At 41.6% G+C, this 26061-nt stretch overlaps 1 protein-coding gene across 1 annotated transcript in view; it reads left to right on the top strand.

Moving 5' to 3' along the window:
- Positions 1–26061, top strand: part of LOC126249822 (valacyclovir hydrolase) — a 51066-nt gene that overhangs the window by 944 nt on the left and 24061 nt on the right. Inside the window, exon 3 of the mRNA XM_049951508.1 lies at positions 11946–12115. Coding sequence (XP_049807465.1) covers positions 11946–12115 — 170 coding nt within the window. The remainder of the gene's footprint in view (positions 1–11945; positions 12116–26061) is intronic.

Here is a 26061-nt window from a genome sequence, read left to right as displayed (position 1 = left end):
TGAAATTACCAAACTCTTACAAACACAACCTAAATTTTCCACGTAGCTGCTTGTTTGTGCGGCTGTAAAAACAATTATTTACAAATAATTTTCTCAAACGTAGCAAAGAATTTCACGAATGCTGAAATTATCATGTCGTACAACAGCGAAGTTTACCAACACCAAAATATAATTAAAGGAAAACGTAGTATTGAAGCAGAATTGTGTTAGTGTGCTCTTCATTGGTACAATGACATCACATTTAAGAGGCTACGTTGCGAATGGCCTGCGTTATGTTTTTTTATTGAAACGACTATTTGCTTAAGTAGCCATCATTGCATTAGAGGACAGTTATAATGTTGAAAGCTGTTACACTTCCGTCCACAAACTTTTTCTTCTGGAATATTTGTAAGTGACTGGTACAGTGTAAAGAAGAGGGATTATACTTGTCAGTATCATGTCTTATTCTGTGTGAATTGTTAGTGACTGTTTCAGTGAAGTCCTTTCCTCTCAAGCATTTTCCAAATCCAACTTTCCCAAATGTTTGTGTAATGAATCTAGTTTCTAATTCTCTTCATTTGTTTTTGATACTGTTACTATCTGTGTGTGTCAGATAGTTGGTCTACAAAACACAGAAACAGAGAAATGAAGCACCTCGTTGACCTCCTGTCTAGTGTATCTCTACTGGACAATTGCTTTCAACTGAGCCTATTGATATTGGATTGCCGTATGACATTACTTTCACGTTGTTTATACCCTGCCAGAAAAAAAAAAAAAATAGTACATCCGTTTAGAGGTTTCCAATTCACTCGTGGTTTATTGTTACAACAGAACATGTGGAGTACGAGAAATGATTACATTTACAGATAAGTAGAACAACTGGTTCTGAGGTACCAGGTGTTGATCTGTCCTGAAACACCCATATTAGTATGTGGTGTAGCCTCCACAGGTGTTAGTGCAAATGCTGACTCTGGCATCCAGTCAATCGCACAGAGAGCATATACTGTCGTAAGATACATTATGCTGTGCGACCTCTTCACATAGTTCTGTTACAGTTGTTGGATGACTGGTTGCACGAGTCACTTCTAGCCCCATCATATCCCACATGTTCTTGATTGGAGACAAGTTTGCAGGTTGCAGAGCACATAGAGTTTCACGGGCAGTATGTGGATGAGCTTTTTCCTATTGGAACAACACATCACCTTCCTGTTGCATGAACGGCAAAAGAATGGATCTAATAACATTTTGCACATAATGAGTGCTTGTTCGCATTCCTTCCAGAAACACCAATGGTTAACAAGAGCTGTACCTTATTGTATTCCAGACCATAAGGCCTAGGGTGGGGGTGTGTCTTGGAAGAACGCATTCTGCGAGACATCGCTTACCAGTCTACATTGTAAATGCAAACGAGCATCACTTGCATCCAGGTGGAATCTGCTTTCATCACTGAAGGTCGCAGTGTACCATTCCATATTCCAAATGATTCTCTGCTGGCACCAGTTGAGCCATGCGTGTCCAAGCTGTGAATGAGTGGAAGACAGACTAGAGGTGTGTGTGAGCCCATAGTCCCACTGCTAATAATCACAACAGTTTGTGTTGACACATCTCATCTCACAAACCCTAATATCTGTGCTGTGGGACCTGTACAATCTGCCACCGCTGACCTTACGACGCACCTCGTGGGTGCCTGGGCCACATAGTTGCTCAGATTCTTGTTTTCAGATGTGAGAATGCTCACTTGACCACTGATACCAGCATCATTGCACGACTGACGCAGAATGTCCAACTTGTGTGGCAATTCTCTGAAAGGACCATCCAGCCACTCAGTAGGCTACAGTTCGACCCCTTTCAAACTCGCTCATTTTGCTGAAGGAAGCACAAATGTGTCTCCATGCCATTGTTGCCTGCTTGCTCCACACATTTGCACTACAGTGAGCCTCCTGGCTGTGTGCACTGTGAGCATTCCCTAAGAAAAGATAGTCACAGGCGGCACTCTGGTAACTATACCACTAAACTATCTGTTTGCAGATGGCGCTGAAACCATTATCATTACATTTACTATCCCCCAGCATTCATATGCGAAAATCAGATCAAAGTCAATGTCGTCTTTCACAATATACTACAATCCCCCCCGACATTGTCTAATTACCTGTTAGTGTTGCATTTTTGGCTTGCGTCAGTGTACTTGGTCACCTCTGCTGACATAATTGGTTTATTTCCCTTTTTTTATCTCCAGAATGAAGTTCACTTTGCAGAGGTATGTGTGCTGGTTTGAAACTTCATCATAGATTAAAATTGTGCGTGAACTGGGATTCAAAACTGGGTCCTTCACCACTGATAGGTTTTATGTGAGATGCTAGCAGAAGTAAAGCTATGAGGGTGGGTTTTGAGTCATACTTGGATAGCTCAGTCAAATGAACACTTGCCTGTGAAGGCAAAGGTCCCATGCTCGAATCCCGATCCAGCACACAGTTTTATTCAGCCAGGAGATTTCCTTTTTTGCTGTTCTCTCCATAGACAGTCATTAGATTTGTAGTGGTTGTTGATGCATGCAACCATATAGTTTAATATCATTACAAATACATGTGCAAAACACTTTTTCTGCAAAGATGTTTCAGATTTATTTGGGTTTATGCCAGCAGCAGTTGCTGCTGCTGCTGCAGTTTCTACTACTACTACTACTACTACTACTACTACTAGGGGGACTGTAATTTATGTAGGTATGTGGGTATTTACATACTTACAGGCCTAGTTTGATGAAGATAGAACAGATAGTTTGCAATTGCCTTTTACATGCTACACTGTTTATTCATTTGTCAAAACCATACAATCCGATATCAGAACCCTGACGATGATGATTAAATTCCATTTTATGCACTGTAATGGCCCAGTTGATTGTCTGAAAAACTGTGTCGGCAACCCTCCATAATTAGAAAGATATTGAGACCAGAAAGAGGATAAGATGTTAGTATCACCCATTAAAAGGCTTCAGTGCTAGGTTTTCCAAAAGACAATATATTATTATGTGAAAATGTGTAGTGAAATGACATGTTTTGTTATTATTTCCTTGTTACCCCTTTATGCAGTTTGTTGTGTAATTTTATTCTTTGGTTGAACATTTTGTTTCTTATGTTTATTCTTTCTTGGTAAATGTAAGTCCAGTTTAGATTTCATCCCATTTTTATGGACAGAAGTGTTCAGACAGTAATAATCAAGGTTAGTTTTGAAGTGCAGGAGCAGTTGGTAAATGCGTAACATGATGTAGTTGGTAGTCCCAATGTTTTAAGCAGATCCATATACTGAGCACAATTACTGTTTCGCTTAATATTCTGATAGTTCCTTTCTGCATTTGGAAACTGACATTTTATGCTGCTGTTCATCAGAAAATAATTCCATAGCTAAAAATTGTGTACATATGAATAGTACATAACTAAATGTCTGTGGCAGTTGTACATTGATGTCAGAAATGTGCTGATGACATTTGATTTGCAAGTACCTTTGTGTGTTCACATGACTTCAGTTGACACTATTCATTTGTAGAAATTTTACATTTGTTATGCTCTCTGTTGAAGTAATGTCTACATTGAATTTGTATCATTTTCCATCTTTCCAGCTGAAATACACAGCTTCTGTTTTCTTGATATTTCATGTATATTATTGCATGTTGACCAGACTATCTGGATGAATAATGTCTGTTGAATATTTTGATATTCTCTGCTATTTATGTACATTTGAGTTAAGAATGCCCATGGCTGGAATATCCTTTGGCAGCAGTGCCAGCTACTGCACTAAATGACAAAACTAGTCTCCAAGTGTAGACTGTTATTGATTCTCAGATTATTTACTTAAACAATTTTTATGTCAACTGTTTAGTATTTTTCATAAATGTCTAGACTCTAGGGTTTCCCTAATGCACTCAAAATTTCTGAAGTTATCTCAATCTTCAAAGTGCGGGTAGGCCTAAGCATTTACATGAAACCAGTTTCTACTGTTCCAGTTTCCTTAGTCTTAGTCTATTATGTACAACCAGCCAATCTACTGTTTTGAAAAGCATTGAGGGAATATAGAATAGTTGTAGTTAAACAACTAGAATTCTCTCAGATACAGATTTATTCACACTTAGCTTCTACACAGATACAAGTCCGGAGGCTAACTGCCGTTAGCGTCCAACATCCTGCCCAAAACCCTCTCCTCAAAGATAGCACACTTACGCATAGAACAAATATCGATATTTATGGCGCTCTACGCCACATAGCCCCCCCACCCCGCACAGTATGGAGTACGTCACTGTGAATGGGGGGGGGGGGGTGAGAAGTTAGGAAGGTAACGCACAGTTCTTCTGCGTCAGGCAGAAGTGGTAGACTGGTAGGAGACCGGGGGGTGAAACCCAGTACGTCGACTGTGAAGTCAGCAAGCGATGCCGGCGGCTGAAGACGACGTCCCATCCTGGAGTGGAGGTGTAGCACTTCGTCAGCCAGCAGGCGGAGAATCACCTTGCCAGAAGGCCTAACAAAGGCACGCAAATTGCCACACGCACCACTTCTGCTCAATCTAAAGTGGCGCACCACTCGAGATTCTGCACTTCCTCCCTCAATATTGTCACACGCGAGTACCACACACACCGTATCGCCATCTACGACAACAGATAATTTATGTATGTCGTCAGGGTGCACATGTGTTGTGAATTCTTGGATGGCACCTGTACGAGCAATGGTAGGGAGGTAGGGAGGTGTGGGAAAGCCATGGCAGGGGGAAGCATCTGCTAAGAGGGGGGTGGCAGGTGCACTGGACTGCGCAGGAGACAACCTCGGGCGATCAGCTGACATACGAGGGAGCGTGACCGAAGGCAACGAGGAGCCAGCGTGGATTGAACGGCATGACAAAGAGCTGTCACACGAAGATGGTAACACAATGGTAGAATCCGAGTGGTTGGCAGTTCGACTGCGAGGTCTGTGAGGAGTGAAGCCCTGAAAAGATTGGCCACTCAGATGAACGCGGAGAAGAAGCAGTGCTCGGCAGAGAAGCACGCTGTGGAGAATCAATACCCGAATGCATGGTGTGGGAAGATGGATGGCCACTCGAAGCAGGAGTGGGAGAAATAGGGGCAGAATCAGGGAGGTTTACCTGAGGCTCAATGAAAGCTGGTTTCACTCGGTTGAGTGAGACCGTGGTTACAGAGTCTTTTATGAGGAGATCCATGTTATTCTCAGAGCGTTTGACGACCTTGTAAGGACCTGTGTAGGGCGACTGAAGCGGGGCTTTGACTGAGTCGTCTCCGAGAAACACGTACTCACAAGAGTCTAGCGTGCGCGGTACATACACGTGCAGAGGTGTATGAGCAACCGGAGGTGGCGGCTGAATTTTGCTGCAGTGCAAGCGCACCCACTCGAGAAGTGAAGGTAGTTCTGAGGGCCGTGGAAGTGGGGTCGGAGTGACTAATTCTCCAGGCAAAACCAGAGGTTGGCCATACACAAACTCGGCTACGGAACCCTTGAGGTCTTCCTTGAAAGTCGTACGAAGGCCAAGAAGCACGAAGGGCAGTGCCTCTGTCCATAGTGAGTCATGGCAACGCAGGGCAGACTTTAAGGTGCGATGCCATCGCTCGACAAGCCCATTGCTTTGGGGGTGGTATGCAGAAGTATGAATTTTGACAATACCATACATTTTACATAAGTCAGAGAAAACTGAAGACTCGAATTGTCGCCCCTGGTCAGTGGTGAGGTAAACAGGTGAGCCAAATCTAGAGATCCACGAATCTAAGAATGCTCGACTTACTGTCTCAGAGGTAGTGTTCGGAATAGGCACAGCCTCAGCCCACTGAGTCATCCTGTCAATAGCTGTAAACAAGTAACGGAAACCCTCGGAGGGGGGCAAAGGGCCTACGACGTTGACATGAACATGGTGAAATCGGCCTGGCAGTTGGGCAAAACAGCCAAGGGGTGGAGAAGTGTGCCTGGAAACTTTGTTCTGTTGACACACCATGCATGCCCTTGCCCAAGACTGACAGTCACGGCGCATGTCTCTCCAGACAAACCGTTCAGCTACCAGACGGGTGGAAGCTTTGACACCGGGGTGTGCTAATGTGTGTAGTTTGTCAAAGACCTGGTGTTGAAGGGGCTTAGGAATGAATGGCCGCAACGTACCAGTCGATTCATCACACCACACTAAGTCAGATATGCCAAGGAAAGTAGAGCGTACCAGTTGGAGAGAGGAGCTGTGGTCTGAAATTAACTGCATGGTATCGGGGTCTGCCGATTGCAACCGAGGTAGGTCCGTTAAGTCAATTAAGGTTGTGACAACACCAACACACGAGAGAAAATCAGCGACCACATTGTCCGCTCCTCGGATGTAGCGAATGTCATTTGTAAATTGCAAGATGTAATCGATGTGACGAAAGCGTCGTGGGGGCGGATCAGCCGCAGGATTTTTTATGGCAGGAACCTGCAGCTTGTGATCAGTGAGCACATAGAAATCTCGTCCCTCAACATCAGTTCTGAAGTGTCTTATGGCCTCGTAAACTGCAAGTAATTCTCTGTCGAATGCTGAGTATTTCTTCTGCGCGTTGTTTAGCTTTTTTGAGAAAAACTGCAGGGGGGTCGTAACATCGTTGTATGTCTGACTCAGTACTGCACCAATAGCATTGTCACTAGCGTCAGTAGTGATAAACATTGTGGCGTCCGCCCGTGGGTGAGCAATAGTGACAGCGGAGGCCAACAGCTGTTTGAGTTCATTAAATGCCTTGTCCATGTCTGGTGTCCATGGTACCTGGCGGGTGCCAGAAGTTTGTGGGCCAGGGAGAGCGTCTGTGAGAGGAGCCTGCACCGCAGAAGTGGCTGGCAAATGTTTCCTGTAATAATTAACTGTTCCGATGAACCTGCGTAATTCCCTATAGGTCTGAGGGCGTAGCATCTCGAGAACAGGCTTGATCTTGTCCTGTGGTGGTGTCAGACTGTCCGATGACACAACATAACTTAGGAATGTGACGGATGACTGGTGCAATTGAGTCTTTTTATTGTTCAGTTCAATACCAGCGGCTACTAAAATATCTGTCACGACTTGAACACGCTCCTCACTCTGTTCCAAAGTAGAAGCAAAAACCAATATGTCGTCCATGTATACGAAACAAAAGTCTAGATGGGATAAAGTTCGATTGATGAAACGCTGCCACGTTTGGGGGACGTTTTTCAACCCAAACGGCATAAATTTGTATTGGAACAGCCCGAAGGGAGTGGTTATGGCAGTCTTTTCAATATCCTCCAGAGCCATAGGAATCTGATGAAATGCATGCTTACAGTCCAAAACAGAGAAGTACTTTGCACCTGCGAGCGCATGATTGAAGTCTGCAATGTGTGGGACCGGATATTTATCAATGATGGTGCGGGCATTTAAACGCCTATAGTCTCCGACCATACGCCAAGTACCGTCTTTCTTTTGGTCAAACAGGATAGGACTAGCCCAGCAACCGGAAGAAGGTTCAATTATTCCCTTTTGTAACAGATCGTCGAATTGTTCTTTTGCAATTTTCATAAATACCGGCTTGAGGCGGCGTGGGCGTTGCGATATGGGCGGCCCATCGGTTAGACGTAACCGATGAACTGTGCCATTAGTGACTACTGCAATACGTGGCGCGGCACGACAGTCAGATGTCCGTGAAGCGGAGCAGGCAGTGGCGGACGGGCCAAGCTGTGGCGCTGAGGGCACGGAAGTACAGGTGTGCCACCCGCTCGTAGGCTGCATAAAGGCCGCACACGTGTTAACATGGGCGAGGTTGGTACACTGGTTCTTGGTAGCGGGCCGTGCCGCTATGAGCGCTGTAGGCACGAGTGGGCGTGGGGGTGCTGACACAGTTTACAGAGTTCACAACATTGTCGTTAACATGCGCGGGAACACCAGATTGGCATGGACTGACCTTGTCTGTAGCCGACGAGTCGTCTGCTTGTAGTGCCACGAGGCGTTGTTGTGTGGAGGCCAACTCGTGGTGTATGTCGCGGAGATGCAGCAGCATTTCCGTACGTTCCATCCGCAACTTCGAAGACTTGGCGCACTCCACTAGCCACTTGTTTGTCCAAGATTGCAGCTCCAAGGATAGGTTTACACACTTCTTAGCACAGCACACATGTTTGGTGTTAACCGAACTGTCACTCGGCAAAGCGAAAGGAATATGTTTGATAAGGGGGGTGGTAAAACACAGTATTTTGCACAAAATCTAGTGACAACTGACAGTGCTTGAGGAAATCAATTCCAAGAATAGGTTCTTCAATTGTTGACACTAGAAACGTCCACTCCAGCTTGCACTCGGGCGAAAGTTTCACTGTATACAAAGTGGAACCCGAACACTGTAGGGTAGACAAGTTCACTGCACGAAGTACTGTTTTGTGTGGTTGCACTTTATTGGTTGCTAGGCGAACCGGCAGCAAAGAGACGTCTGCGACAGTGTCTACCAGAAAACATACACTTGATTGTAAATCGCGAACATAGACTCGACCACACTTACTGTTATTGTACGAAACGGAGTGCAACGTGGGATGGTGCCCGTTGTTTACATCGCAGGAGGTGGCACCGTAGCCTACCTGCGGTTGGAGTTTGGGTAAGAATACGGTGACTGGCATTTGCGAGCTGGCTCCCCGAATCTCGCGTGGAAGAAACAGTAAGGTTGGGCGGGCCTGTGCTCCTGTGGGTAGTTGCTAGGTGACTGAGTATGTGCCCCAGAGTCTTCCACAGAGGCCGATGCACTGTCGTTGCGGGGAGTTGTAGGTGCAGGCAGGGCGGCTAGTTTAACAAACTTGTTATTAGCAGCACCAGACAAGGGCGTGGCGTCAGAAAGCATCTTAGTGCGGTCACGTCCAGAATGCAGTGCACGGAGCTCACGTTGCCTGGCGGAGTATGCTCTGTCAGCGGCGCATAAATGTTCATTTACTGGCCTATCTTCATACGCAGAGATTGCAGTCTGGACAGGCAAAGGCAGCTTTTCAGTCCCGATTTCTGCGAGCGTGTCATCAGGCACAACTTGCCCATCGACGAGAAGGCGGATGCACCGCCACAGCTGGGACGGAGACCTGTCGCCGAGACGCTCTTCGTAGATGAGCTGTCGCACATTTTCTCTCCTGGTTTTAGAGACGCGCTCCAGTATCGTCTGTTTCGCCACAGCATACTTCCCTGCTAGGGGGGGGTGCTTTGATCAGATTGTAAATTAAATCGACGCGGTCGTGAAGATGGTTCATGAGGCAGGCGAAGCGTGCGTCGTCGTCCAAAGCACAGACATTGAATGTTTGCTCAACCAGGTTAAACCAGAACTCCGGGTGAGCGGGTTTGAAGTCTGGTAATTTCGGCAGATTCGGCACTGGAGTCACTGCGGAGGTGCGCCTATTACTTCGGACGGAAGTAGAGCATGCAGAAGATTGCGAGTCCGAATTATTGGCGTCCCGTAATGCGGGAATCACGAAATTCACTTGACGCCAGGGGGGCGGCTGAGAAGCAACGGACGCTCGAACAGTGTGAGGATTGTAGTCAAAATGTGCATTCTCATTGACGTGGTAGCTCGGAGAGAAGCCACAAGTGCTTAAGTACGCCGGTGAATGTCCGTTATGCACACAGTATTCACTCGACCGTGAGTGGTGGGGCTGGTTGTAGATGTCGGAGTAATTACTGTCCAGCACAGAATTGTTGACTTGATTAGAAGCAACACAAGGATCCCACACACGTCCACTAGGATGCACACTCGGTGTGATATTTGCTGTTTGGCGAGCATTGAACACCTGTTGACTAGCCGGCGCGGAAGGATACACACGTGGCGGGAACTGATTCGAGTTTCAATTTACTACTGGATTTTCCAAAGTAGCAAAACCTCGCTCGACGCCACAAACTGTATTGAATTGTGTGTTCGACACAGGAGTAGGAATGTTCCGACCAACACTCTGTGGAGAACACGTGGGAAGGTCCAGCCTAACAAAGCCAGAGTCCACGACTGTTGGCGGTTGGAAGAAACTGGCGGTACTCGATGAATTCCACTGCATGTTCTGGCTGAAGGATTCCGAAGATTCTTGCGGCATGTCCACTACGACGGCAGGAGTGCTGGAGAGATGTTGCTGGAATCCGGGCGGCGGTGAATGCTGAAAGGCCATTGTCTGGAGCTGAACAAAGGCCCTCGCGATCGCGGAGAAACCCGACGTGGTAGGCGCGTAAATAACCTTCGGGCGGTAACTCGGACGCGTATTACATGGGGTCACCAGTGAGGGAATATAGAATAGTTGTAGGTAAACAACTAGAATTCTCTCAGATACAGATTTATTCACACTTAGCTTCTACACAGATACAAGTCCGGAGGCTAACTGCCGTTAGCGTCCAACATCCTGCCCAAAGCCCTCTCCTCAAAGATAGCACACTTACGCACAGAACAAATATTGATATTTATGGCGCTCTACGCCACAGCATGATCTCCTCTCCAGCAAACAGTTTGGGTTCTAAACCAGTAAAAGTAAAACTGCTTCTGTTACAGAAGTTGCTAGCCAGGTCCTAAATGCATTTGGAAATAAGGATTTGGCACCTACTGTATTTTGTGAATTCAGTGAAGTGACTGTATACCTACAAACATTCTACTTGCAAAACAAATTTTATGGCATACACAACCTATCTTCAGCTGTAATAAAGTCCTGTTCAAACAACTGGAGACAGTTCATTACTGTTAAAAGTAGATGCTCTTTCCTGAAGGAAATTTTGATATTTGCAATTAATTATTTACTTATTTATATTTGCATGTAGAAGCTACTTCTGTAGTAAGTTATGCAGGCAACACGACATTGCATAACACATGCGATAACACCATAGAGTACAATCAGAAAACTGGAAAAATTCAAGTAGCAGTGAATTGATTATCTGTGTAATTCTGTTGAAACACAGGAATTAAGTCTAGTAGTACCTAGATGATGTACAAAGTAAATAAGTAAAACTGTTAGGCTTTCGTGTTGACTTCAAATTAAAATGGAAGAAACAATGTAGGAAAAGATACATTGCTATTTATCGTAAAAATTAAAAGTGGCAGACAGGTACAATTGAAAGATACTTACACATAAGCTTTTGGCCACAGCCTTTGTGAGAGCTAGAAAGAGGAACACGCACCACTCATTCGCACAAGCAAGCACATCTCATGCACACATGAGCACCAACTCTGGCAGCTCTGAACAGAATCTGAGCTGCCAGAGTTGGTAGTTTTGTGTGCATAAGGTGTGCATGTCTGTGTGAATGAGTAGTGGGTTCTTGTTCTCATGAAGGTTGTTAGCAAAATCTTATATCTTTTAATTGTGTCTGTCTCCAACTTAATGTGCCATTTGTACTGTAAGTAACAACCTATCTTTTTGTGCATTGTTGATATTCCAACCTGGTGTTTCCATTGTTTAAAATTGGAGTAACGTATTACCCGCATGTTTAAGAGAATAGCTCAAGTGGTCTGTCTTATGTGGAAACCTCATTTGCAACTAAAATGAGTTTGACAACTGATATAACATACACCATCACAACACTAGAGGCAAATTACTGTCCCACGTAACAGGTTGTGGGGGCCCAAACACTCACATAAATAAAATATTTAAACTTTTTTAATATGTTCCAAAATCAGCTTGGTCAATGCCTCAAAATACATAAATTTAAAGTTACAATTGATGATCAGTTGTTGAAAAATCATTCAACAAGTAACAGTGATTAAATAAACCGCATTGATAAGTTTTTAGGAAAAGAAGTACCATTAAATTGTAAGAATTAGTATGTAACAATGTGTTTGTCATCAATCTTGTATTTAGTGATTAAACTTATTCCACTGTAAATGGTCAGTGGTTAATGTTGAATTGTCGCCCTATAATCAGATTGCTACGCGTCATAAGTAAGGAGGGGGCAGAGGCTAGTCTAAGAGCTTATCTAAGGCATAATGATGTTTATATGTGTAACAATGTAATTTGTCTTAAAAAACATTGCAGGTTCCATTTGGACTGATTTTAAGCCGCAAGTAGAGGGTGGCTTAAGCCAGTCAAAATACACTATTATAGCATGGGATCCTCCAGGCTATGGGCACAGCCAACCTCCTCCACGTGACTTCCCACCAGATTTCTTCTTCAGAGATGCAACTTGTGCAGCCAAGCTCATGGAAGTATGTCATTGTTTTCAATCATAAAAATTGTTTCTGTTAAGTATTCCTTACTTGCCAATTCCCATCATACTGTGTTTACTATGTATTTATTTCAGAATTTTCAGTGTGTTGTGTCTCTGAAAGAGGTTTCTCTTCATATCCAGTTTACATTGGCATTCTTTTGTGCATAAGTAAATACTGACATGGAAAGTAGGAGGGGGGATTTGGAGCCCTATACTTCTCAAAACTGCAACCTCAGCAAAATGGTAAAGGGAAAAGATAAATTTATGATAATATTACCAAAATAGCATGTGTCCATCATGTGCTCAAACAAAAGGTTTGTAGGTAATATATAGGAGTGTTTTCTGGCAAAGGAAATGCTTTTGTTGTTGACAGATAACACAGAGGCTGTAACCACTAGGGCTGTATCCAAAGACAAGAGGAAGTTCATTAACCTCTTTTTAGAAAAGAATTGTTGGTTGTGCCCATCCTACACTGTTACAATGTGAGATACATATGCTTGAAGATCATTTACTTATTGGTTGAGATAATTGACACTCATACACTCACTGGGTGTGTCTTTAGTTCAGTTCAGATGGGCATCTGATTTTTACAAGAGATGACATTTCATTTAATTATCTGCCCACTTCAGATTTCCTTGCATTGAAGTTTTTTTTGACACTACAGGTGCATGACACACCAATTATTAAACAAGGAAATCTGCAAAACATGGTTTACTTATTTCATTGGCAAATGGCATAAGGAAGTTAACCTGACTGGCACAGCTAAGATAATGAATTACTTTCAATGAGAACCTCTGTACATAGGCTTTTGATGGTGACTAAAATTACAGCAGTGATAATGCAAATATTTTATGTACTAGTTATCTCACCATGCATTGTGTTGCACATATGAAGCAAATGTACAGTCCTATCAGCATGCACAAAGAAGGGTGTGGTGAAAGAATAAAATTGAATGAAATATACCAGAACCAAGGTAAGGCTGCATACCAGAAGGAGCACATGCCAAATGATGGTATTTGATTGCAATGGCATGGATATAGCAGCGTTAGTTTCTGTGAACAATTAGAGAAAATATATAATCACAAAAAATCACATCCTAATGCACAGCACCTGTGTGTATGTGTGTAATGTGTAACTAGACACATCTGACTGCATTCATCTTCTTAGTATTACAGAAACTGAAGCACTCACTTGATGTAGTGTGGAAAGTATGAAGGGTTGTTGTACAGTTTCAATTATCAATTTGAAAAAATAAAATTATGTAATGTAATTTTTTGCAGGCAAATGTCTTGTACACACTGAAAACCTTGTGCCACAGTACTGTAGCATGCCAGTAGCAGAACCTAGAGGAACAAAAATGAATGGTGAAGCCCTTTTTAAAGTAGAATATTGTATGATAATTGTCTTTCTGCATTTGAAGGAGAAAAACTCACAATAACCCATGTTGAATGGTGCAAGTTTACACAGTCACATGGAAGTGGATATCATCTCTGGAGCTAGGCAGACGCGCATATATGAAGCTCTCGCTAAGTAAAGTGATTAATATTGAAACAAGAGCTAATTTAGTTAATATTGCATTTTAGACTAGTGTATATACTTCTTCTCTAGGCTATCTATTGAAGGTTTCGCTTTTCTGGCCGTATTTAGGTTGAAAAGGAAGTATTTCGTAAAAGGCCGGTAGTAGCTAGTTTTGTTTACGTTTTCTCAGTGTAAATTTCGCGCAACTGTAGATTTTCGTTCTTGACTAGAGTTATCGCTTCGAAGTCAAATTAATTCGTGCCAGTCGTACAGAGTTTATGTAGTTAAAACTTTCGGAAGTAAGTTTAAAAGTTTGTTTACATTAGTGTTTATTTACGGATTAGTAGGCTACAGGTTACGAAACTACTGTGGTCTTGTGCCTACTCATTCTCTGCTTTTGTGTTAAGTTTGACTATCAAACCATGTGTGACAAATGTGGTGGCTGCCGTAGAATTTTGAAAGAGGGGGTATTCTGTGTAGACTGTAAGTTATGGTTTCATTGGGGCGAATGTAGCAGCAAGGAAACGAGGGTAGAAAATGAGGCTCTTCCATGGCAGTGCAGGTTATGTAGAAAGGACAGAAAAATCACAGAACAGGAGGCAAAAATTTGTGCCCTTAAGGCTGAATTAGAAAACGCGAACTTGGAATTACATAGGTTAAGGGAGTAAAAAGAGACTGGGAACTGGGAAAAGGTAGCAAGCAAAGGGCGAAAAAGGAAACAGGTGAAAAAACTCCAGAAATTCAATTAGTAAATCAGTTTGGCTTGCTATCTGAAGTTGAGGAAGAGCCTCATCCAGATGTAGTTGAAAGTAGGTTGAAGCAGAATATTAACTTAAAGAAAAAAGACAGGTTGGGATCAAATCAGAACAGGAAAAGAATAATTGTGCTTATAGGCAGCAGTCATGGGAGGCGAGTGGGCCAGCAGCTTCAGGAGAAATTAGATGCAGGGTACCAGGTCACAAGTTTTGTGAAACCAAGTGCTAGCATTAGCCAGGTGACAGAAAACTTAGGTCAGCTATGCAGGGAATTTGAGAAGGAAGATCAGGTAATTATAGTTGGGGGAGCTGGAAACAGCCTGGCTATGAATCTAAGAGACAGTATTAGGAGTCACCTGAATAAAATAGGAGCAGAAACTGAGCACACAAATGTGGGGTTTGTGGCGGTCTTTCAGCGCCATGATCAGCCCTGGGTAAACACTGCTGTAAGGTGTGTTAACACTGAGCTTAACAGGATGCTCCAGACATCGGCAAAATCTCACATAAGTGTTGTTCCAGTAAATGCTATTGGTAGGTGAGGATACACTACACATGGCCTGCACCTGAATAGGATGGGGAAAAGTAAATTAGTTTCTCTTTTACCAGAAACTGTAAGGGGGTCCACAGTCACACAAGGGGTGATCCCTGTGGTTAATGGGTCCAGGCAGACAGGTTTTTTTAGGTTAAAGTCAAAGTCCAGACAGATGACAATCAAGATAAATAGAATAAAAGAAACTTCACATATAGTTAATAGGGGTAAAGCTAAGGGCAGTATCAACATACTTCATCAAAATATCAGAGGAATAAAAAATAAAGTAGATGAGCTATTAGTGTGTTTAGATGATCTCAAAAATAAAAATGAGATTGGTATACTCTGTCTGTCTGAACAATAATTTAGCGTCTTACACTAGGATGGACAAAGGAGGAGTTGCCATTTTCATAAACAACAGTATAAATGCAAAACTGTAGAAGTAAGCAAATTTTGTGTTGATCAGCACTTTGAGGTTTGTGCATGTGAACTTCAGCTAGATAATGTAGTATAGATATTAGCAACAGTGTACAGGTCCCCATTAGGAGACTGGGAGCTGCTCATAAAAAAGTTTGACTCCCTATTATGCTGTCTGTCAGACAAAAAGAAGTTGTTATTAATCTGTAGTGATTTCAATGTAAATTTTCTAAGTAATTCTGATAGGAAAAGTGAATTAGATGTGTTATTAACAACGCATGACTTCGAATCAGTGATCAGTTTCCCTACATGTATAGCTCAAGACAGTAGCATGCTAACAGATAATGTATTTGCACAGAAAGAGGATGTAAAACAAACACATGCTTTCCCTATGGTAAATGGATTGTCAGACCATGATGCACAACTGATTAACTTATGAAACCTAACAGGGTATACAGTTCAGAAACCATTAAGTAAAAGTGTGAGGTCGCTCAACTTGGTATCTACACAGCACTTCAGAGAAAGCTTAAGAAATGTTAATTGGGGAGATGTATATAATGAGCCAAATGCCAATGATAAGTGCAACACATTTCGTGATAAATTTATATCCCTCTTTGAACATTGTTTCCCAAAGAAAATTACTTATTGTAACACCACACACTTTTCAAAGAAACCTTGGATTACTATAGGTATTAAAGTGTATTCAGAAATAAATAGAAAACTATATGAGACAGCAAGAACTAGTAAAGATCCAGAAGTAGTTATACACTATAAAAATTAATGTAACATACTGAGAAAAGTTGTAAGGAAATCAAGAAATATGTATGTTAGAGAAGACATTAACAACTCCGGCAATAAAATCAAATCAATATGGAATGTTGTTAGAAGGGAGACAGGAAAAGTAACCACTGGGGTAGGTAGTATTACTGTTAAAGTGAACGAGACCACCCTAACCAACAGTACACAAGTAGCTAATGTATTTAACAACCATTTCTTAAATGTAGGAGAAAAAATTGGTGAGAACAGTTCAAAAGAAAAAGCTAGGCAGTGCACGGAAGAGTATGGTTAAAAAAAAAAAAAAAAAAAAATTGTCAGATTAAGTTTCACCTAACAACCTCTTGTGAAATAAGTAAAATTATTAAATCTTTGAAAAATAAATGTTACGTTGGAGTAGATGACATCTCCAATAAGATATTAAAACAATGTGGAGCAATTACAACTGATGTTCTAAGTCGCATATGTAATGCATCACTAACTCAAGGTATTTTTCCAGACAGGTTAAAATATGCCATTGTCAGGCCTCTCTACAAAAAGGGGGACACCACAGATGTCAATAATTATCGGCCAGTATCCTTGCTTACAGCATTCTCAAAAATCTTCGAGAAAGTAATGTACTCAAGAGTGGTTAGCCATCTCAACAGTAATGGGATACTTAGTAAATCACACTTCAGTTTTCAAAAATGCTGTTCCACTGAGACAGCAATATACAATTTCACTGTCCGCATAATAGAGTCTTTAAATAGTAAAATGTCAACCAATAGGAATTTTCTGTGACTTGTGCAAAGCATGTGATTGTGTAAACCATCACATTATGTTACATAAATTATAATTATATAGTATAAATGGAATAGCATATGAGTGGTTTAAGTCATACCTACAGAACAGGAAGCAAAAAGTTTCCTTACATAGGTAAAATGATTTAAATAAGTTTGCCACTTCATCTAACTGGGTTGAAATTACATTAGGTGTTCCACAGGGTTCAATCATGGGTCCCTTTCTGTTCTTGATATATGTGAACGACCTCCCTTCCTATCTGAAACAGGAAGCTGAAATGACACTGTTTGTTGATGATAAAAGCATCATTATTAATCCAGTAAAAGAAAGTCCAATTGAAAATGGTACAATTAAGGTCTTTTGAACAGTCATTAATTGGTTTTCTGCAAATGGGCTTGCTCTAAACTTTGAAAAAACACAGTGCATCCAATTTTCCAATGGAAAAAGTACTGTTCCTTCAATAAATATAACACATCAACTGAAGTCAGTAGAGAGGGTAGAGCATGCTAAGTTTTTGGGTGTACATATAGATGAGAATCTTAATTGGAAAATTCATATTTTGGATCTCCTAAAGCAACTAGGTTCAGCAACTTTTGCGATCAGAAAAATTGCCAATTTTGAGGATATAGAAATTAGTAAGCTAACATAATTTGCATACTTTCACTCTCTGATGTCATACGGAATAATATTTTGGGGTAACTCAACATTTAGATAAAAAGTACTCACAGCTCAAAAGAAAGTGGTTAGAATAATGTGTGGGGTTTATAGTCGCACATCTTGTAGGCATCTTATTAAAAGATTGGGAATTCTTACAACAGTGTTACAATACATCTACTCACTAATGAAATTTGTTCTCAACAACATTGACCAGTTTAAAAACAACAGTGACATTCATGATTGTAATACCAGAAAAAAGAAAGACTTACACTATCCTTTGCTCAACCTATCTTCGCCGCAGAAAGGGGTAAAATATGCTTCTATAAAAATTTTCAACAAATTACCAGATGAAATAAGGTGTCTGACAGACAGCAGTAATAGCTTCAAAAATAAATTGAAACCATATCTCCTTGACAACTCCTTCTATACCATAGATGAATTCTTGAATAGGAATAAATAAATATAGTATATGCATTTTGTGCCATTTAAGGAAATGGGGTAAATAATAGAAATATTAATCTTTAACTCTGTATTGAATGGTTCAAATGGCTCTGCGCACTATGGGATTTAGCAGCTGAGGTCATCAGACCCCTAGAACTTAGAACTACTTAGACCTAACTAACCTAAGGACATCACACACATCCATGCCCGAAGCAGGATTCGAACCTGCTATCGTAGCGGTCGCTCGGTTCCAGACTGTAGCGCCCAGAACCGCACAGCCACTACGACCGGCTCTCTAACTCTGTATTGTTATTCCCCCTAAGGTAAGTCTTTCCGCTCCCGGGATTGGAATGACTCCTTACCCTCTCCCTTAAAACCCACATCCTTTCGTCTTTCCCTCTCCTTCCCTCTTTCCTGATGAGGCAACAGTTTGTTGCGAAAGCTTGAATTTTGTGTGTATGTTTGTGTTTGTTTGTGTGTCTGTCGACCTGCCAGCACTTTCATTTGGTAAGTCACATCATATATAATAGAAGGAAACATTCCACGTGGGAAAAAATATATCTAAAAACAAAGATGATGTGACTTACCAAACGAAAGCGCTGGCACGTCGATAGACACACAAACAAACACAAACATACACACAAAATTCAAGCTTTCGCAACAAACTGTTGCCTCATCAGGAAAGAGGGAAGGAGAGGGAAAGACGAAAGGATGTGGGTTTTAAGGGAGAGGGTAAGGAGTCATTCCAATCCCGGGAGCGGAAAGACTTACCTTAGGGGGAAAAAAGGACGGGTATACACTCGCGCGCACACACACACACACATATCCATCCACACTAACTAACTAACTAGCTAGGAGGTGTAGATACAAAATAAGGATTGCAAGAGAACTGGAGGTCCTGGTGATCAACTATCACAATCGAGGTGATAGTTGAAAAAGTGAAAATCTGTCATAGATCAGTTTTTCACTGTGTCTTGCAACTGCTCACAGGTTCCAAAAGCCCACCAAACCAAGTCAGCAGTAGTAATATTATCGCTGTGTCAGGTCAATCTAGATGACTTCTTTTAGCTATGTAATCACGATGTAAAAGTGCTGAGGTCATCCCTACAAACCTGAGGCAAAGAAAATCAAGTGGTGGGAACCTGTGGATTCACTATCACTGAAAAATGTTGAGACCTAGCTACATGTGGATAAGTTTATGCAGAGTGTTTTTTTATACTGCCACAGTGTGATGCTAAAATATAATACCTGTAAAGGACAAACCATCACAGGAACATACTACCAAAATCTCCTTATGAGGTTATCAGAGATTGTCAATATGGAGCATCATAGGAAGCTATCAGAGGTGTGTTTTTCCTCCATGACAGTGCCCCAGTTAATGTGCATAGGTCACAAGTGCTGCTTGTTTTCCTAGGAGAGTTGCGATCCACACAAGCAAAAGCATTGGTAAAATCACAGAAAATGCCAAAGGAGTAATTTCTTTTTCGTAAGTTCTACCATAATTTAGTCCATGGCTGCGTATATTGTTGAGCAAAATCATTGAACAGTGGTTATCGCATGACTACAAGCCACTAGGTGACATTACAGGCACACAATGAGGTAGTAAATATATAAGAGGAGCAAAGATGACTGGAAAATCATTGTAGTGACGATAAAGGGCCAAAATCAGGAATCCGTTGACACAAGTAACTTTGATGATGGGCAGACCGTTATCTGACGACATGTTAATGTAATTCTAAATGCACCAATTTTTTTCTACATGTACATTTTATTTGTTCATTTCTTGATCTGCATACTATCACATATAACCAGTGATTGTTCTTGTTGCTCAACACGAGTTCTGTTTAATGAATAATATCAACCACATTAACTCATTATTTCGCAGTGATGATTGATCTGTTGTCTATGAAACAGAAGATTCAGATGCAAAATTCAGTGCCTATCTAGAAAAAATCACTCTCACTGTAAAACATTTACAAGAATTTTATGAAAGATTACTTAAAAAAAAAAAAAAAGCATAATTGTGAATAAAAATTCTACATGTAAAAGCTGTGTAGGACATGAGCAAAAACAGGAAAACCAATGTGAATATTTGTTGATGAATAGTGCAACCAGCTCCAGAGTTCATGATATCCAGTATGGTTAAAATAACAATGCAGATATTATATTGCCTCACCATAGCAACAAAAGGATTAGAGCCAAACAAAACAACAAATATGTTGAAGAGCTACTTCTTTTGAAAGAAATTTAATTCAAATGAACTTTAATGGAAATCTGATATTGCAGTGCCTGTGATATTTTGATTATGAAGCAAAATTCCTTCGGACATGCATGCATGTTGAAAGGAACGGACTCTGTGGCAATCACAGCCATTACAAAACGCATCAAATCAATTCTCAGTTGTGAATAAGGACTACCATCAGCTACTTTGCATCATAATCAGAACAGCACAGGCACTGCAGTATCATATTTATCTGTCAACACCGGGCAAGTGACTTTAAAGTACAGTGTCTGACCTGTACGGGAGTCCACGTAATGGATGTATGAGTACAGGTCATAGACGCTTGGTTGACGTGAGTCTTGCACGGATAGCCAAATGGTAAGGCGACCACACTCAATAAGCTGGAAATCTGGGTTAGAGTCCTGGTCTGGCACAAATTTTCATTGTCATTACTCCATTCACAGCTGATAGTAGTCCTTATTCAAAATTCCGAATTCATTTGAAGTGTTAATGGAAATCAGCAGCCAGTGGGATGCAAGCTGTATTACCAATGTTTATTTGACCATGTTATCAGTGCTGAGATAGTAAAGACTATTAAAGAACTACGAACCAAGCACTCGACAAGGAATAAAAAACCCAGCAAAATTAATAACATGTTCAAGAATACTGATCTGAAAATAGTGTTTACAACTAACAACGTTTTGCAGAATAGGCTGAAACTTACAATTGTAAGCTGCAATAATACCTACCTCAGTCCTGGTGTTCATAAAATATTGTGTAAGTATTGTGACAAAGAGTACATTGGCCAGACAAATAGGAACTTCACTACTTGGTGTAAGGAAAACGCTACATGTACATCTTGTAATAAATCAGTATTTGTCGAACACCTAACACGTCACAATCACTGAAGAGGAAACATAACAAATAACTTCACAATACACCTAAGGGATTGTTACATAACGCATTAGAAGAGAGAGAAATTTATGCTCACTACAAATACCTTCATCCACACTCGGCGAGCTGTTAGACTTCAGAGAACAATATTTCTATGATCTTTCTGAAGAATTAATATAGAATATTCCTGCTCTTCCATTTCTCTTTTGTTCTTTCTTTATTTTCTATGGCTTCATTTCATGTTTATAATAATTTTTGTGCACTTTATTTTAAACTCTTGGCTGCTTATGTTCTTATTTTTTATTCGTGAATATCTCGATAGGCCCATTTTGTGTGCAGTGCCTCCCTTAATGTAATATGATGATTTTGCGCTGGTTTAACTAAAGAATGCTGTTTTACTTCTTTTTGCATTTATTTCTCCAAATAATAATTGTAATGTCATATTCATTGTGATTTTATGGACTTTTTGTGACTGTAGACAACTACAGTCACAATATCTTTTAACTTTTGACTGCATACATGTTTGTTTTACATTTATGTCTACGTAGACATATCCTTGGTGTATTATATTGTAGCAGTGTAATCTGTATTTCTATATATCTGACATAGTGTATGCCTGTTTTATGGAATAATTGTAAACAACTATGTTCACAGTTCTTTTAAACTTCAGTTGTTTTATGCTTTTTGTCTTTAACTACCTCAGTGTCTCAATGAGATTTTGTGGCATAGTTCTTTTGATGTAACTGATATTTTTTCATGTTGTAAGTATTGTATCCTACTTTACTTGTCATCTTGTTGGTTACTTGGTCAGTGTCATCTAGGTTATCTGACACATAATACAACAGTTGTCTTACTTGCATGCCAGTATTTTGTAACAACTAGTAGTTGTTGCAACTTTGAAATCTTTGTCTGTGAAACATGCTCATTGACACCTCCACACTGCTTTGATGGTAAACAATGCCATGAGTTGAGTAGTGTTTCCACTACCACTATGATGAGGAGCAGTATGCAATACCGGACCTGCATTTCTACATGTCACCAGTACCTATTTGACATCCACAGTTGCAACTCTGAAATCCTCTTCTGCTGAATGGTGTGTCGATATGACCACGCCGTCTCCATGGGAACCATTAACATTGCTTAGCCACTATCTTTGCTGCCATACAGTCTATGAGCTTGCGATAAATCCCTGTAGGTGTTCTCATAACTGATTATGATTGATTATCTCTTTTTTATATGATGTAAGACACCTATTTCTTCATTTATTAGCTTTTGTCTAATCATTCTGTATATATACTGTATTGTAAGAACTGTTTTATGTCCTGTACGCCTGATTGGCTATCACTGATGTAATTCAGTGTGCAGTGGGCAGAATATCACATATTTAAGCAACAGCTGCACTGAACTTAGCAGTTGACGTTTGTGTATTTCGTAATACCTGCTGCTTTCACTGCCATCACCTACCAACATGTGTATGGGGTCTGAAGATGATCAGTAACTGACCGAAACTGGTAACCACAAAAATAAAGGTTTTTTGCAGTTGAGACCATTTATGTTCATTTTAAAGGACTAAGACAAATCACAGTTCTCCACAAGAAATGTTCTCAAAAGTTACTGATACCCATCAGGATCTTACAGTTCTCCTTCCAAATTATAATTAACAGTATCCTGTATTATATGTGCAGATGTTCATTACAATATGGCATATTTCCAGGGCTGTCAAAAACAACCTCAAGTAATTCCTATTTTCAAAGCTGGTGAGAAACACAGTGATAAACTTTTTGTCCAATACAGCAATCTCCTGTTTCTTTAAAAGTACTGGAAAATATATGAATAGCAAGCTAAAAAAGTTAATAACACACGTGGAATATTAATTAGTTCCGAACATCAAACAGTGGAAAATCCAGGATGGAATGTAGCAATATAATGAAAAGGAAAGTTGCCACTCACCATATAGCAGAGTTGCTGAGTCACGGTAGGCACAACAAAAACACTGTCACAAATAAAGCTTTTGGCCTGTAAGGCCTTCGTCAAAAATAGCTCTCTCTCTCTCTCTCTCTCTCTCTCTCTCTCTCTCTCTCTCTCTCTCGCACACACACACACACACACACACACACACACACACACACAAATATACAGCACACAAGTGTACAGGCTGACCTCATCTGTTGACTGACAGAGACCGCCGACAGCTGAAAAGAGTCGTAATGTGTAATAGGCAGACATCTATCCAGACCATCACACAGGAATTCCAAATTGCATCAGGATCCACTGCAAGTACTATGACAGTTAGGCAGGAGGTGAGAAAACTTGGATTTCATGGTCGAGTGGCTGCTCATAAGCCACACATCACGCCGGTAATTGCCAAAAGACGCCTCGCTTGGTTTAAGGAGCATAAACATTGGATGATTGAACAGTTGGAAAATGTTTTGTGGAGTGACGAATTACGAATTAAGGTACACAGCGTGGCGATCCGATGGCAGGGTGTAGGTATGACGAATGCCCGGTGAACGTCACCTGCCAGCATGTGTAGTGCCAACAGTAAAATTCGGATGTGGTGGTGTTACGGTGCGGTTGTGTTTTCCATGGAGGGGGCTTTCACCCATTGTTGTTTTGCATGGCACTATCACAGCACAGGCCTACATTGATGTTTTAAGCACCTTCTTGCTTCCCACTGTTGAAGAGCAATTCAGGGATGGCAACTGCATTTTTCAACACGATCGAGCACCTGTTCATAATGCGCGGCCTGTAGCGGAGTGCTTACATGACAACAACATCCCTGTAATGGACTGGCCTGCACAGGGTCTTGACCTGAATCCTATAGAACACCTTTGGGATTTTTTTGGAACGCTGACTTCGTGCCAGGCCTCACCGACTGACATAGATACCTCTCCTCAGTGCAGTACTCGGTGAAGAATGGGCTGCCATTCCCTAAGAAACCTTCCGCACCTGATTGAACATACGCATGTGAGAGTGGAAGTTGTCATCAAGGCTAAGGCTAAGGGTGAATTCCAGCATTACTGATGGAGTGCGCCACAAACTTGTAAGTCATTTTCAGCCAGGTGTCCGGATACTTTGGATCGCATAGTGTATGTCAGCTAACTCTTGAGTGTAATCAGCCATCAAGAAAACAGTAATAACGTAATTGTTTACCTAGGCCACTGCTAACAGTAAAAAAAAATCTTACCCTTTCTAACAGTAAGATGTAATTGTGTTGCAAATCAGATGCCAGTGTCGATGTGTTATGTACAAAGTAGTCAAAACAACTCTGAAAATTCCTGGCAGATTAAAACTGTGTGTTGGACAGTGACTCAAAACCTGGACCTTTGCCTTTTTTGGGCAAGTTCTCTGCCAATTGTGTTACCAAAGCACAACTACAACCCACCCCTACAGCTTTACTTCCACCACCCCATTATCTCCTACCTTTCAAACTCCACAGAAGCTCTCCTGCAGAACTTGCAGCACTGACAACGTTGGAAGAAAGGATATTGCAGAATTGCAGAGACCTGGTGTAGCTGCAGCTAGGAGGATGATTCCAGAATGAATTTTTCACTCTGTGGTGGAGTGTGGGCAGATATGAAACTTCCTGGCAGTTTAAAACTGTGCACCAGGCTGGAACTCAAACCTGGGAAAAATTCATTATGGAACATTCCTCCAGGCTATGGCTAAGCCATGTCTCCGCAATACCCTTTCTTCCAGGAATACTAGTCCTAAAAGTTTTGCAGGAGAACTTCTGTAAGGTACTGACAGAAGTAAAGCTGTGACGACAGGTTGTGCTTTGGTAGCTCAGTTGGTAGAGCCTGTGGAAGCTAAAGGCCCCAGTGAAGCACAAACTTTTAACCTGAGAGTTCCTTATCAGTGCACCTGTGCTGCAGAGTGAAAAATTCCTTCTGAAAACAATGGTGAATGAATGCTGGTCTAATGGAAGTTCAGTGTCAAGATGATATTTTTACCAATAGATGGCAATGTGTCAGAATACGCACACCAGCAGATGCATGGCACATGGCTGTTCCTCAGTTTATGTCTGAGACGTCCAACATGACTCTCTACGAAGGAGCCAATATAGGTCTTTCACAAGAACAGTGACTGTGCACCAGTAGCTCTGCAGCAGTTCCGGGCACTCAAGGGTGTAAAAAAAGCCATTTTCCATTGTCTGCTAATGGTCTGGAGAAAATGATTACAAAATTCGAAATGAAAGGTTCTTTTGAAGTGCTATGTGGCAGAGGGAGGAAAGCAGTTGATATGGTATCTGCCGAAGATGTGACCACAGCATTGCAGGAAGGTACAAGTGGTGGTGTAAAAACATGCAGTGCACGGGGAATTGCCCAAATGTCGGTCATGCCTGCAAGCACCACTCTCCGTCGCTTCCTCTCGATTCTTGACACGTTCCGGGGCTCTGAAGTGGTTTACAATGACGGCTCAATAGCTGATGGTCATGTAGGCTTTGCATATGTTCATGGAGAACATATTGAGCAGCACTCCTTGTCAGTTGGCTGCAGTGTTTTCACTACAGAGCTGGCGGCCAATGTCGTGCTCTTGAGTACATCAGCTCATGCCCTGGAGAGTCATTTCTCCTGTGTACTGACTCACTGAGCAGCCTACAAGCTATTGACCAGTGCTACCCTCGCCACTCTCTGGTAGCATCTATTCAGGAGTCCATCTATGCCCTGGAACAGTCCCGCCGTTCCGTGGTGTTTGTGTGGATCCCAGGACACGTCGGAATCCCCGGCAACAAACTTGCCGACAGGCTGGCCAAACAGGCGACATGGAAACCGCTTCTGGAGATAGGCATCTCCGAAGCTGACCTGTGTTCTGTCTTACACCTCAGGGTTTTCTGGCTTTGGGAGACGGAATGGCATAACAGCATGCACAACGAACTGTGTATCATTAAGGAGATTGTGAATGTGTGGAAGTCTTCCATGCAGGCCTCTCACAGGGAATCAGTTATCCTCTGCCGG

This window comes from Schistocerca nitens, chromosome 1 (assembly GCF_023898315.1).
Source record: "Schistocerca nitens isolate TAMUIC-IGC-003100 chromosome 1, iqSchNite1.1, whole genome shotgun sequence".
NCBI classification, from domain to species: domain Eukaryota; kingdom Metazoa; phylum Arthropoda; class Insecta; order Orthoptera; family Acrididae; genus Schistocerca; species Schistocerca nitens.
The sequence above is the reverse complement of the archived record's forward strand: the minus strand, read 5'-3'. Positions and strand labels throughout refer to the sequence as shown.